This window comes from Macaca thibetana, chromosome 9 (assembly GCF_024542745.1).
Source record: "Macaca thibetana thibetana isolate TM-01 chromosome 9, ASM2454274v1, whole genome shotgun sequence".
NCBI lineage: Eukaryota > Metazoa > Chordata > Mammalia > Primates > Cercopithecidae > Macaca > Macaca thibetana.
The window spans coordinates 21,434,965-21,448,996 of NC_065586.1; the positions used below are offsets into that span (position 1 = coordinate 21,434,965).

General features: G+C 40.9%; 1 protein-coding gene across 14 annotated transcripts in view; it reads left to right on the forward strand.

Moving 5' to 3' along the window:
* MLLT10 (MLLT10 histone lysine methyltransferase DOT1L cofactor) overlaps positions 1 to 14,032 on the forward strand; it is a 219,681-nt gene that overhangs the window by 47,801 nt on the left and 157,848 nt on the right. For 13 of the 14 annotated variants that reach the window (XR_007728788.1, XM_050804023.1, XM_050804025.1 and 10 more), the window contains one exon: positions 10,306 to 10,360. The exons of the other annotated variant lie outside the window; for it this stretch is intronic. Coding sequence is in view for 10 of the 13 variants with exons in the window: in XM_050804023.1 (XP_050659980.1) it covers positions 10,306 to 10,360 (55 nt within the window). In the remaining 3 variants the exon portion in view is untranslated. The remainder of the gene's footprint in view (positions 1 to 10,305; positions 10,361 to 14,032) is intronic. 14 annotated transcript variants of the gene reach the window in all.

The window sequence follows — 14,032 nt, forward strand, 5'->3', positions numbered from 1 at the left end:
TAGGAAGGGTTTCAACTTAATTCTTTTGCACATTCCCGTAGCAATTTCTTTACTCTTTTCAGTCTGTTTTTATAGTATTACCACTTATGGGTAATATTGTACAAGTCATAAAGTATACAAAGGTTGTAAGTTGTTCTTTTATATCACCTCTTTGTTGTCAGTTATGCTATTGTCATGTGTGTTGGAACTACGTATATTATAAGCCCTGGAAAACAACAATGTAATTTTGGCTTTCAATAATCATGTAATGTTAAGAACTTAAGAGCTAAAAGTCTTCTAAGTTTACCCAGATATTTGCCATTTGTGGTAGTCTTCTTTGTCTTCTGAAGATTTGCATTTTCTAGCCTCATTTCTCTCAATTCTGAAGAATTTCTTTAGCCTTTCTTGCAAGGCGTATCTTTTGGTGATAAGTTGTGTTTGCTTTCTTTTATCTGAAAGTACCTATTTCACCTTTATTTTTGAAGGGCATTGTGGTTGGATATAGAATTATGTGTTGACAGTGCTTTTATCTTTTAGCAATTTAATTATTTTAGTTTCCTTTCTTTTGGCTTCCATATTTTATGATGAGAAATCTGCCGTTTATCCAGTCACTGTTCCCTTTGTGTAATGTGACATTTTCTTTTGGTGCTTCAAGATTTCTCCCTCTGTGTTTGCTTTTTAGCAAGGCATTTGACTCTTTGAGGTTTGCTGAGATTCTTAAATCTGTGAATTTGTCTTTTTTCAAATTGAAGAAATTTTCAGCTATCATTTCTTCAAAATTTTCTTTCCTGCCTCATATTCTTTCTCTCTTCTTTTTTAGGCCTTTGGTTATGCACGTAAGACCTTTTGGTACTGTACTGTGGGTCCCTGAAGCCCTGTTTTTGTTTTTGTTTTTGTTTTTTTTTGTTTTTAAATCTGTATTTTCTTTTTCAGATTAGGTTCTTCTTTTTTTTTCTGAGATGGAGTTTCGCTCTTGTTGCCCAGGCTGGAGTGCAATGGTGCGATCTCGGCTCAACACAACCTCCGCCTCCTGGGTTCAAGTGATTCTCCTGCCTCAGTCTCCTGAGTAGCTGGGACTACAGGTGTGTGCCACCACACCTGGCTAATTTTGTATTTTTTAGTAGAGACAGGGTTTCTCCATGTTGGTCAGGCTGGTCTCGAAATCCTGACCTCAGGTGACCCACCCACCTCGGCTTCCCAAAGTGCTGGGATTACAGGTGTGAGCCACACCTGGCCTCAGATTAGATTCTATCTATTGGTATAGCTTCAAGTTCACTGACTCTTTTGTCATCTCAGATTTGTTGTTTTGAAGCTTGCCTAGTGAAATTTTCACTTCACATGTTGTATTTTTGGTATTTAAAAATTTTTTTCTTTCTTTTTTATTTTTTTTTTAATTTGAGATCAAGTCTTGCTCTTTTGCCCAGGCTGGAGTGCAGTGGTGCGATTATATTACTGCAGCCTCAAACTCCCAGGCACAAGTGATCCTCCTGCCTCAGCCTTCTGAGTATTTGGGACTGCAGACTGGTGCTACCATGCTCGGCTTATAGTGTCTGTCTTTCTCTCTTTTTTTTTTTTTGTTGCTGAGACATCCTGTTTTATTTATTATAGGTTTATCTTCAGTGGGCAGATTTAATTAGCATTTAGGGACATTTTTCCATAAAACTTCACATTATAACGGAAATGGTATAGTTTAGAATAGAGGAAAGAAATCATTTATAATCTTACCATCCTTACCACAATCCTATTAATGTAATTTTTTTTTTTTTGAGATAGAGTCTCGCTCTGTCACCCAGGCTGGAGTGCAGTGGCGCGATCTTGGCTCACTGCAACCTCTGTCTCCCGGGTTCACACCATTCTCCTGCTGCAGCCTCCTGAGTAGGTGGGACTACAGGCACCTGCCGCTACACCCGGCTAATTTTTTTTTGTATTTTTGGTAGAGACGGGGTTCACCGTGTTAGCCAAGATGGTCTCGATCTCCTGACCTTATGATCCGCCCTCCTCGGCCTCCTGAAGTGCTGGGATTACAGACATGAGCCACCCCGCCTGGCCTATTTTGTGTATTTTCTTTTCTTTTTTTTGAGATGGAGTCTTGCACTGTCACCTGGACTGGAATGCAGTGGCGTGATCTTGGCTCACTGAAACCCCTGCCTCCTGGGTTCATGCAATTCTCCTGTTTCAGCCTCTGGAGTAGCTGGGAATTACAGGTGCACACCGCCATGCCCGGCTAATTTTTTTTGTTTCTTGTATTTTTAGTAAGAGACAGGGTTTCACTATGTGGGCCAGGCTGGTCTCGAACTCCTGACCTCATGATCTGCCTGCCTCGGCTTCCCAAAGTGCTAGAATTACAGGCGTGAGCCACTGTGCCCAGCCTATTTTGTATATTTTCTTTTAATGTTCAGTGAATTTGTTTTTTTTTTTTTTTTTTTTTTTTTGAGATAGTCTCGCTCTGTTGCCCAGGCTGGAGTGCAGTGGCGCAATCTTCAGCTCACTGCAACCTCCGCCTTCTAGGTTCATGCCATTCTCCTGCCTCAGTCTCCCCATTAGCTGGAACTGCAGGTGCCCGCCTCCATGCCCAGCTAATTTTTCGTATTTTTAGTAGAGACGGGGTTTCACTGTGTTAGCCAGGATGGTCTCAATCTCTGGACCTTGTGATCCGCCCACCTCAGCATCCAAAGTGCTGGGATTACAGGCATGAGCCACCACACCTGGCCCAGTGAATTATCTTTTTTAACTTGTTTTTTTTTTTTTTTTTTAAATTTATTTATTATTATTATACTTTAAGTTGTAGGGTACATGTGCATAACGTGCAGGTTTGTTACATATGTATACTTGTGCCATGTTGGTGTGCTGCACCCATCAACTCGTCATTTACATCAGGTATAACTCCCAATGCAATCCCTCCCCCCTCCCCCCTCTTTTTTAACTTGTTTAAAAATCTTTGTAAGTAGTGTATTAGTTACATCGTTGTTATGCCGTTAGGCTTTTTTTTTTTTTTTGAGATGAGATCTCACTCTGTCACCCAGGCTTGAGTTCTGTGGTGTGACCTCGACCCCCTGGGCTGAAGTGATCCTCCCATCTCAGCCTCCCGAATAGCTGGACTACAGGCTCGTGTCACCACGTCCAGCTAATTTTTTGTATTTTTAGTAGAGATGAGATTTCACCGTGCTGCCTAGGCTGGTCTTGAACTCCTAACCTCAAGTGATCCACCCACTTCGGCCTCCCAAAGTGCTGGGATTACAAGTGAGTGCCACTGCAGCCAGCCAGACTTTTATAAAAAAGTTTTTTGGTTATAAATGGTTATATAAAATATCTTTGTACATACATATTCATGTCTTGAAAGTAAAGTATATAAATGATATAAAAGACACAAAGGTAATTTATAAATGCTGTATCTTACATTATTTGCTTTGGCTCTCTAGAAGTGAAGTAATTAAATTGGATTTTTTCTTGATTCATATTGCTTAATTGCCTTCCAAAAGAATAGGATTATGGTGTCATCGAAATCATATAAAAATGAATATTGACTGTTTTTTTTTTTTTATGACAATCTTGCTCTGTTGCCCAGGCTGGAGTGCAGTGGCTTGATCTCAGCTCACTGCAACCTCTGTCTCCCAGGTTCAAGTGATTCTCGTGGCTCAGCCTTCTGAGTAGGTGGGATTACAGGTGCCTGCCACCACGCCTGGCTAAATTTTTTGTTTTTTGGAGCTGGAGTCTTGCTCTGTTGCCAGGCTGGAGTGCAGTGGTGCGATCTCAGCTCACTGCAACCTCCACCTCCCAGGTTCAAGTGATTCTCCTGCCTCAGCCTTCCGAGTAGCTGGGACTACAGGCATGTGCCACCATGCCCAGCTAATTTTTGTATTTTTTGTAGAGATGGGGTTTCATCACGTTGGCCAGGATGGTCTTGATCTCTTGTGATCCACCTGCCTTGGCCTCCCAAAGTGCTGAGATTACAGGTATGAGCCATGGTGCCCGGCCTCATTTTTGTATTTTTAGTAGTGATGGGGTTTCGCCATGTTCGCCAGGCTGGTTTTGAACTTCTGACCTTATGTCATCTGCCTGCCTTGGCCTCCCAGAGTGCTGCAATTACAGGCATGAGCCATCGCACCTGGCCTATTTTTTAAAATTCAATTTTTCTTTTTTTCTTTTTGGTTATAGCATCAATGGGATGTTTGTGATTTTGTTCCCTTTATCCCTTCATCATGTAGTTCTTGAGTTATTGTGCCTGGAGACTGTGTCTGATGTTAGGAGTGGCTAGCTATAGCCATAACATGGAGCTTGTAATCTAGTGGAGGAGTTAATTGCATAGTTAATTGTAATTGTAATACATCCCAAGAAGGAAAGCATAGGTAAATCATAATAAGTCACCTAACCTCATCTGGAGATTCAGAGACATTGTCTTTGATGAAGTGACTTTAAGCAAGGACCTGCGGGATAAATAGAAGTTATCCAGCCGCAGAAGAGGGTGTAGTGAATGATAATATTCCATTTAGAGTAAAAACAATCCATTAAAAGCCTCTGAAGTGGGAATGAGCTGTGGAGAATTTATAGAATTGAAAGAAGAAAAAGCCAGCATTGCCCATAACGTGAAATGTTGGAAAGAGGGAAGGTTGTGGAGATAGGAAAGGGTTATATGATGCAGGAAAACTACTGGAGTGTTTTTATTGTTTTGTTTTGTTTTTTTTGAGATGGATTCTCGCTCTGTCACCGGGCTGGAGTACAGTGGTGCGATTTCGGCTCACTGCAGCCTCCGCCTCCCAGGTTCAAACAATTCTCCTGCCTCAGTCTCCTGAGTAGCTGGGACTACAGGTGCTCCACCACACCCAGATGATTTTTGTATTTTTAGGAGAGATGGGTTTTCACCATGTTGGCCACGATGGTCTCGATCTCTTGACCTGATGATCTGCCTGCCTCAGCCTCCCAAAGTGCCGGGACTACAGGCTTGAGCCATCACGCCCAGCCTTTTGAAGTGTTTTTTAGTGGGCAGTGGTATATTTGGATTTGCATTTCTGAAGTTCATTGTTTTGTGAAAAGTTCATTCTGCAGATTGGTGATAGTTGGTTAAGAGTGAATATTAGGAGACTACAGTCATTTTCCATTATCTGCGGTTTTGCTTCCCTTAGTTAGTTAACCATGGTCAACCCCTCTGAAAATAGGTGAGTAGAGTACGGTGAGGTAGAATCATGTGTTGTGTAATGTAGGAGGGAAGTATGTTCTTAGAAATACCTCATTAGGTGATTTCATCATTACACAATCATCTTAGAATGTTCTTAAAGCTATATTGTATAACCTAGTACATACCTAGGCTACGTGGTATAGCCTATTGCTCCTAGGTTGCAATCTTGTACATTTCATAAGTGAATCCTGTAAGCAACTTAACATAATGGTAAGTATTTGTGTTTTTAAACATAGAAAAGGTACAGCTAAAATAATGGTATGAAAGATTAAAAAAAAAAAATTGCACTTGTATAGGGCTTTACCATGAATGAAGCTTGCAGGACTAGAAGTTGCTCTGGGTGAGTCAATGAGTAAGTGGTAAGTGAATGTGAAAGCCTTTGACATTTTTGTACACTACTGATAGGGTTTAGCTGTGTATCCCCATCCAAATCTCATCTCGAATTGTAATCCCTATGTGTTGAAGGAGGGAGGTGACTGGATAATCGGGGCAGTTTCCGCCATCCTGTTCTCATGAGTGTGAGTGAATTCTCTTGAGATCTGATGGTTTTGAAAGTGGCAGTTTTTTCCTATGTACACATTCTCTTTCTTTTGCTTGCTGCTATATAAGACATGCTTGCTTCCCCTCCCGCCATGATTGAAAGATTGCTGAGGCCTCCTCAGCCATGTGGAACTATGAGTCAATTAAACCTCTTTTCTTTATAAATTGCCCAGTCTCGGGTAGTTCTTTATAGCAGTGAGATAATGGACTGCTACAATTACTGTAGACTTTATAAACATTGTACACTTAATGTACACTAAATTTATTTTAAAAATTACTCTGTCATGTTACTATGGCTATTACATCATTACGTCACTAGGCAATAGGAGTTTTTCAGTTCCATTTAATCTCATGGAACCACCATTGTATATGCTGCTGCTGTTATGCAGACTGTATTTTATTTTATTTTATTTTATTTATTTATTTTTTTTTGAGACGGAGTCTCGCTCTGCCACCCAGGCTGGAGTGCAGTGACTGGATCTCAGCTCACTGCAAGCTCCGCCTCCCGGGTTCACGCCATTCTCCTGCCTCAGCCTCCCGAGTAGCTGGGACTACAGGCGCCCGCCACCTCGCCCGGCTAGTTTTTCGTATTTTTCAGTAGAGACGGGGTTTCACCGTGTTAGCCAGGATGGTCTCGATCTCCTGACCTCGCGATCCGCCCGTCTTGGCCTCCCAAAGTGCTGGGATTACAGGCTTGAGCCACCGCGCCCGGCTGCAGACTGTATTTTAAGAGAGACCACATTCACATAACTTTTCTTGTAGTAGATTGTTGTAATTTTTTTTTTTTTAAATTTTTTGAGGTGGAGTCTCTCTCTTTTGCCCAGGCTAGAGTGCAGTGGCATGATCTTGGCTCACTGCAACCTCCTAGGTTCAATCAATTTTTGTGCCTTAGCCTCCTGCTTGGCTGGGACTGTAGGTGTGTGCCACCACATTCAGCTAATTTTTTTGTATTTTTAGTAGAGATGGGGTTTCACCATGTTGGCCAGACTGGTCTCGAACTCCTGACCTTAGGTGATCTGCCCACCTCGGCCTCCCAAAGTCCTGGGATTATAGGTATGAGCCACTACACCCGGCCTGTTCTATTTTATTATTGTTGTTAATCTGTTACTGTGCCTAATTTATAAATTAAACTTTTTTATAGGTAAGTATGTATAGCAAAAAACAGAATCAAGTGCTTATTAGTGCCATTTGTTGTTTCAGATATCCACTGGGGTTCTTAGAATGTTTCTTCCATGGATAATTGAGGGATTACTGCATTTAGAAGGTGACTGAAGTGGTCTTGATGAAAGGTGATGCTGGCTTTAAGTAGGGTAATAGTGGAGATGGAGAGAGATAGGCACATCTCACCAGTTTTGAGGAAGAGGAAGGGCACAATACAGTTATGGATTAAAAGTGAGGTTAGGGAGTAAGGTATGAAGTGGTCAAAGATTATGACCACTAGGTGTCTTACATGAGCAATGTGTCATTGAAAATATCATTACCAATATATGGAAAGAGCAGGAAGAGCCGGTTTTGTCATAAATTGTGGAGTGTTTTAGGTGTCTTATGTAGGCTGGGTGCGGTGGCTTACTCCTGTGATCCTAGCACTTAGGAGGCTGAGGTGGGTGGATCACTTGAGGCCAGGAGTTTGAGACTAACCTGGGCAACATGACGAAACCCCATCTCCACTAAAAATAGAAAAAGTTAGTTGGACATGGTGGCACACACCTGTAATCCCAGCTCCTTGGGAGGCTGAGGCGGAAGAATTGCTTGAACCCTGGAGGTGGAGGTTGCAGTGAGCCGAGATCGAGCCACTGCACTCCAGCCTGGGCAACAGAGCAAGACTCCGTCTCAAAATAAAATAAAATAAAGTGTTTACGTAGTATATAGAGTTTTATACCTGAACCTAAGGACAGATACAAATAGATAAAATTTGGGAGTCACTGTTACTTTTATAATTTATTGGTAATGGAAATTTGGATAATGAATAAGATTGCCTAGTGTTTCACGTGAAATAGTGAGACATCTTAGGCCAGAGCACTGAGGAACTTCACCATTTAAAGGTTTGATAGGGTGATCAGAAAGGTGCTGCCAAAGAGGTAATAGGAAAATCAGGAGAGTGAAATACTGAAAGGCAAGAAATACAGCGGTATTAGTCTGTTTTAGATTAAAGGAATACTGGAAACTGGGTAGATTATTAATATAAAGAAAAGAGGTTTATTTGGTTCACAGTTCTGTAGGCTGTATAAGCATACCACCAACACCTTTGGTCTGAGGAAACTTTTACTCATGGGGGAGTGGGAATGGGGACCAAGAGTGTCACATGGTGAGAGAAGGGAGCAAGATGGCAGGCTTTTTTTACCAATCAGATCTCACGTGAACTAACAACAGCAAGAAACTCACTCATTACCACAAGGAAAACACCAAGACATTCACGAGGGATCTGCCCCCATTACCCAAACACCTTTTGCTAGGCTTCACCTTCAGCATTGGGATTAAATTTTTACACGAGATTTGGAGGCACAAATATCCAAACTTTATCAATAGGTTCTATTTTATTTATTTATTTTTTGAGGTGGAGTTTTGCTCTTGTTGCCTAGGCCGGAGTGCAGTGGCACAATCTCGGCTCACTGCAACCTCCGCCTTTCGGTTTCAATCAATTCTCCTGCCTCAGCCTCCCTCAGCTGGGACTACAAGCACACGCCACCACACCCAGCTAATTTTTTGTATTTTTGGTAGAAATGGGGTTTCATCACATTGACCAGGATGATCTCGATCTCTTCACCTCGTGATCCACTTCCCAAAGTGCTGGGATTATAGGTGTGAGCCACTGCGCCCGGCTAATAGGCTCTATTTCTTAATTATTTTTTGTAGAGATGAAGTCTCACTTTGCTGTTGAGGCTGGTCTCGAACTCCTGACCTCAAGTGGTCCTTCTGTTTTGGCCTCCCAAAGTGCTGCAATTATATGTGTGAGGCACTGCACCCGGCCTCAGTAGGCTTTTTTGGCTTATGCTTTCTGTACTTTTAAAACTATTGCAACTTAATTTTCTACTCTAATTTTTTGTTGTAATTTGTATATGTATGTAAGTGTATATATATTTATATGTAGGGTGTGTATATATGTGTGTATATATATAAAGTGTGTGTATATATGTATATAATGTGTGTGTATCTTTACATACATACACATATAGGTATATATGTGTGTGTGTATATATTTATACACACACTTTTTTTTTGTTTGTTTGTTTTTTTGAGATAGGGTCCACTCTGTAACCCAGGCTGGAGTGCATTGGCATAATCATGGCTCACTGCAGCTTTGACCTTCCGGGCTCAATTGATCTGCCCGCCTCAGCCTGCTGAGTAGCTCTACTACAGGTGCGCCACCACCACACCCAGCGAATTCGTGTGTGTGTGTGTGTGTGTGTGTGTGTTTTTGTAGAGGTGGGATTTTGCCATGTTGCCCAGGCTGGTCTTGAACCCCTGGGCTCAAGCGATCTGCCTACCTCAGCCTCCCAAAGTGCTGGGATTACAGGTATGATCCACTGTGCCCGGCCTATATTACTATATTGTGTGCTGCAAAACCTCTTTTGGAAACAAAGTGGGGTATAAATAATGCTCAAGTGTGACTTTCAGGAACATATTCTTCATAGTAAGACAATGCCATTGAAACTTAACTGTGTTTCGTAAGAAGTGGTAGTGCTGGCTCTACATTTATTTTTGGTTTTAAATTCTGAGCATGGGAGGGAGAGGGATCCACAATAAATTTTGAGTACCATTGTCTTTGAATAATAATAGCTGATTAGCCTAATTCCTTTCAGAAGGGAAATCAGCATACATGAAATCATTTCTTGCCACTTAAATTAAAATTCTACATTCTTGAGTTTGGCTCTTTAAGAGAAACCAGACCTACTTGACGGCAGTCATCCTAGCTGACCGTAAGACAGGAAGTAAACAGATAACAGGCAGATATTAAAAGCCTTGCCCCATTCCTGTGTTGAGAGGACCTTTTTGTTTCTCCTCCCACTCCCCAGGTAAATGATCCCAGCATCTTTGTGTTTTTATTAATGTAAGATTTAAAAAACTGTGGCAGGAGTTTTTTTTGTTTGTTTTGTTTCTTTTAGATGGAGTTTCCCTCTTGTTGCCCAGACTGGAGTGCAGTGGCGTGACTTGGCTCACCATAACCTCCGCCTCCCAGGTTCAAATACTTCTCCTGCCTCAGCCTCCTCAGTAGCTGGGATTACAGGCATGTGCCGCCACGCCTGGCTAATTTTTTATTTTTAGTAGAGACGTGGTTTCTCCATGTTGGTCAGGCTGGTCTCGAACTCCCAACCTTAGGTAATCCGCCCGCCTCAGCCTCCCAAAGTTCTAAGATTACAGGCGTGAGCCACTGCGCCTGGCTCATGGCAGGAGTTTAAAAGTTAAAATGTATTTTAAAAAAATTACTTGTCCTCTGAAGGAGATCACATGTCATCGAGAACAACTGTTTGTGAAGAATGTTCTGAAATATTCTTGGGGACAAATAGTACAAATGCTGCTCTCACATTTTCAGTAGTTTTGAAGTTGCAGGGAAGCTACTACATTTTGGATAATCTGAAATATTTCTTCATTACCTGTTTCTTTTTTTTTTATAGAGATGTGAACTTTGTCCCCATAAGGATGGAGCTTTAAAAAGAACAGATAATGGGGGTAAGTGCAGAGATTTCTTGAAAAAAATGTTACTGAAAACTGGGGCAGTGGAGTATTTTCAGATACCTGGTAGTTTATTTTATTTCATCAAATTAAACAGCATTTTCTACTCATTTTTTTTTTTTTTTTTTTTTTTTTTTTTTGAGACGGAGTCTCGCTCTGTCGCCCAGGCTGGAGTGCAGTGGCGCGATCTCGGCTCACTGCAAGCTCCGCCTCCTGGGTTTACGCCATTCTCCTGCCTCAGCCTCCTGAGTAGCTGGGACTACAGGCGCCCGCCACCGCGCCCGGCTAATTTTTTGTATTTTTAGTAGAGACGGGGTTTCACCGTGGTCTCGATCTCCTGACCTTGTGATCCGCCCGCCTCGGCCTCCCAAAGTGCTGGGATTACAGGCGTGAGCCACCGCGCCCGGCCTTTCTACTCATTTTTAACAGTAGTGGCTATAATTTATGAATCCTTACTGTATTGACCCACAAGTTTTCTACTTTGTGGACAAACTTAAGCATTGGCTGTTTTATGCAGAATGATCTATTAAATACATACTTCTAATTAAAATTCTTATTTTTTTTGGCTGGACGAAGTGGCTCACACCTGTAATCCCAGCACTTTGGGAGGCCGAGGGAGGCAGATCACCTGAGGTCGAGCTCGAGACCAGCCTGGCCAACATGGTGAAACCTGGTTTCTACTAAAAATAGAAAAATTAGCTGGGTGTGGTGGTGCGTGCCTGTAGTCCCAGCTACTTGGGAGGCTGAAGCAGGAGAATCACTTGACCTCGGGGGGCAGAGGTTGCAGTGAGCCAAGATTGAACCATTGCTCATTAGCCTGCATGGCAGAAGGTGACTGTCTCCAAAAAAAAAAAAAAGCCTATTTTTTAAAATGGATATAGTTTCTTATGTTAGGAATTTTTATTTTTTTTTAAATGAGCCACATTTTTTTGTTGTTGTGGTTAGACCTAAAATCTGTTGTTTTAGATTCTTTTTTTTCTCTTTTGTGTATCTCTAGACAGATGATGTTTCTAGTGAATGCTAATTTTATTTAACTCTGAGGATCTTTGTTGCTTGAATATAAAGAAATGTTGACTTTTATGCTGGGTGTGCTGCCCAACACCTGTAATCCCAGCTCTTTGAGAGGCCAAGATAGGAGGCTCACTGGAGCATAGGAGTCTGAGACCAGCCTGGGCAACATAGGGAGACCTTGGTCTCTGCAAAAGTAAATATAAAAAATAAAAATAAAAAGACTTAGTTACACATGGTGGCACGTGCCTGTAGTTCCAGCTACTTGGGAAGCTGAGCAGGAGGATGGCTTGAGCCTGGGAGGTCGAGGCTGCAATGAGCCATGGTCACACCACTGTACTTCAGTCCCTGGGATGGGTGAGAGTGAGACCCTGTGTCCAAAAAAAAAAAAAAAAAAAGAAAAGAAAAAAGAAATGGTGACTTCTGTATCACAATTTGGCATACTTTCCTATGGACCCTTGTGTATTACTCATTTTCTTCTCCACTTTCAGTTATCTTTGTCAGAAAAATCATATTTTTCTACAACTCAGTACTATTCTGAAATGTGTAGTCATGAGTTTATTAGACCATGGCATGTATGATGAGGCAGCTAAAAAAAGTAGAGGTTTAGCTACTGTTACTATACTCTTCTCCATTTTGGGTAGCCACCTCTAAAGTAGTTTTGGCATAAATTAGAGTAATGGTATCAGTAAATAAAAGGTAAAAATACAATGATTTTGGTTAGCTATATATATTTTACAGTTGGATCTTCAGACTATGTTATACGGTCAGATTGTAGAAAATTAAAAAATATATTGAAAACTCTTCCTGTTATTCCTGTTCCCCATCTGCCCAGTTTATCAATAGCTTTCCTGCTACCATGTAATTACTACTTTCTTGCATATCTTTCTAGGTTTCTTTTGCATATTCAAATGTGAATAGACAAATACTTAATTACTCCCTCCATCTTTATACAAATGGGTTAATATTATATACTCTTCTGCGTCTTAATTTTTTTCACTGAACAATTTATCTTATTATTTTTATTTTTTTTTGAGACTTTTCTTTTCTTTTTTCTTTGATTTTCTGTTTTTTTGAAGCTTCGCTCATTTGCCCAGGCTGGAGTGCAGTGGTGCAGTCTCAGCTCACTGCAACCTCCATTTTTCGGGCTCAAGTGATTCTCCTGCTTCAGCCTCCCAAGTTGCTGGGATTGCAGGTATGTGCCACCACGCCCTGCTAATTTTTATATTTTTAGTAGAGGTGGGGTTTCACGATGTTGGCCAGGCTGGTGTTGACCTCCTGACCTCAAGTGATCCTACTGCCTCGGCCTTCCAAAGTGCTGAGATTACATGTGTGAGCCACTGTACCCGGCGTGAACAATTTATCTTGTTTTCAGTATAGAGCTTTTTTTTTCTTTTTAACCATGTTATCTAATATCTAATCAATCAGTGTTGATGCACTTTTTGATCTACTTTGATGACTAACTCTTGTATATATGTCACATTGCTTGTATACAATAGGATTATTAATTTCCATAGGTGGAAACATTGGGTCAAAGGAGTTTTGCAGTTAATTTTGATAGATAGTCCAAAATTATTCGCCCTGTAGTTTTACCAATATGTGTTCCCAGTTTTACCAATATATGAATAAAAGAGCTGTTCTTCATACCTTTGGTAATCTAACAGGTAAAAGTTTGTATATCCAAGCAGTAGTTTTGCATTTCTCTTAATATTAGTGAAGTTCACATCTTTTTATAGTTTGAAGAGCAATTTGTTTTTTCTCTTCTTTGGTCTGCTTTTTGACTTGGTTGTGGATCTTTTTCTTTGTTTTTTGAGACAGTCTCCCTCTGTCACGTAGGCTGGAGTGCAGTGGCTTGATCTTGGCTCACTGCAGCCTCTGCCTCCCCCGTTCAAGGAATTCTCCTGCCTCACTCACCTGAATAGCTGGGATTATGGGTGCATGCCACCATGCCCAGCTGATTTTTTTGTTTTTAGTAGAGATGGGATCCACCCACCTCGGCCTCCCAAACTGGTGGGACTACAGGTGTGAGCCACCGTGCCCAGCCACAGTTGTTGATCTTTTTAGTTTGATTTATTGGAGTGTTCATAAGGAGCCCCTCATATATTATTATGCTGTTTTGATATGAATTGGACTAATTTTTACCCATCTGGTTAGTCTTTATTTATATTGTGCTTTAAAAAAAATTTTTTTTTTACCATGCATGAGTTTTTTATTTTAATTTTGTTCAATTTATTAATCTACCATGACATCTGTATTTTGAGTTATTAGTTAGAAAGACCTTCACTATTCTGAAGTTTTGTTTTTTTTAAGTGACAGGTTTTCATTCTGTAGTTCAGGATGGAGTGCAAGTAGCAGGATCCTAGCTCACTGTAGCTTTGTAGTCCTGGGCTCAAGTGATCTTCCTGCCTCAGCTTTGAGAATGTTGGAATCCCTGCACCTGGTATAAACTTTCCATTAAATGTTTTGTATTTGTCTTTCCTATTCTGATTTGTTTCACTCATTCCATTCTACCCTCTCTATTAGCTTAAAAAAAGTTAACGTTACTTTGTGCTTTTTTTCCTTTCTGAATCCTCTAAAACTCTTAGGATACTGTAAATTCACTTGCCCTTATCCTGACATATATTTTATTTTTGTCATGTACTTTAATTCTCTGTTTAAGAA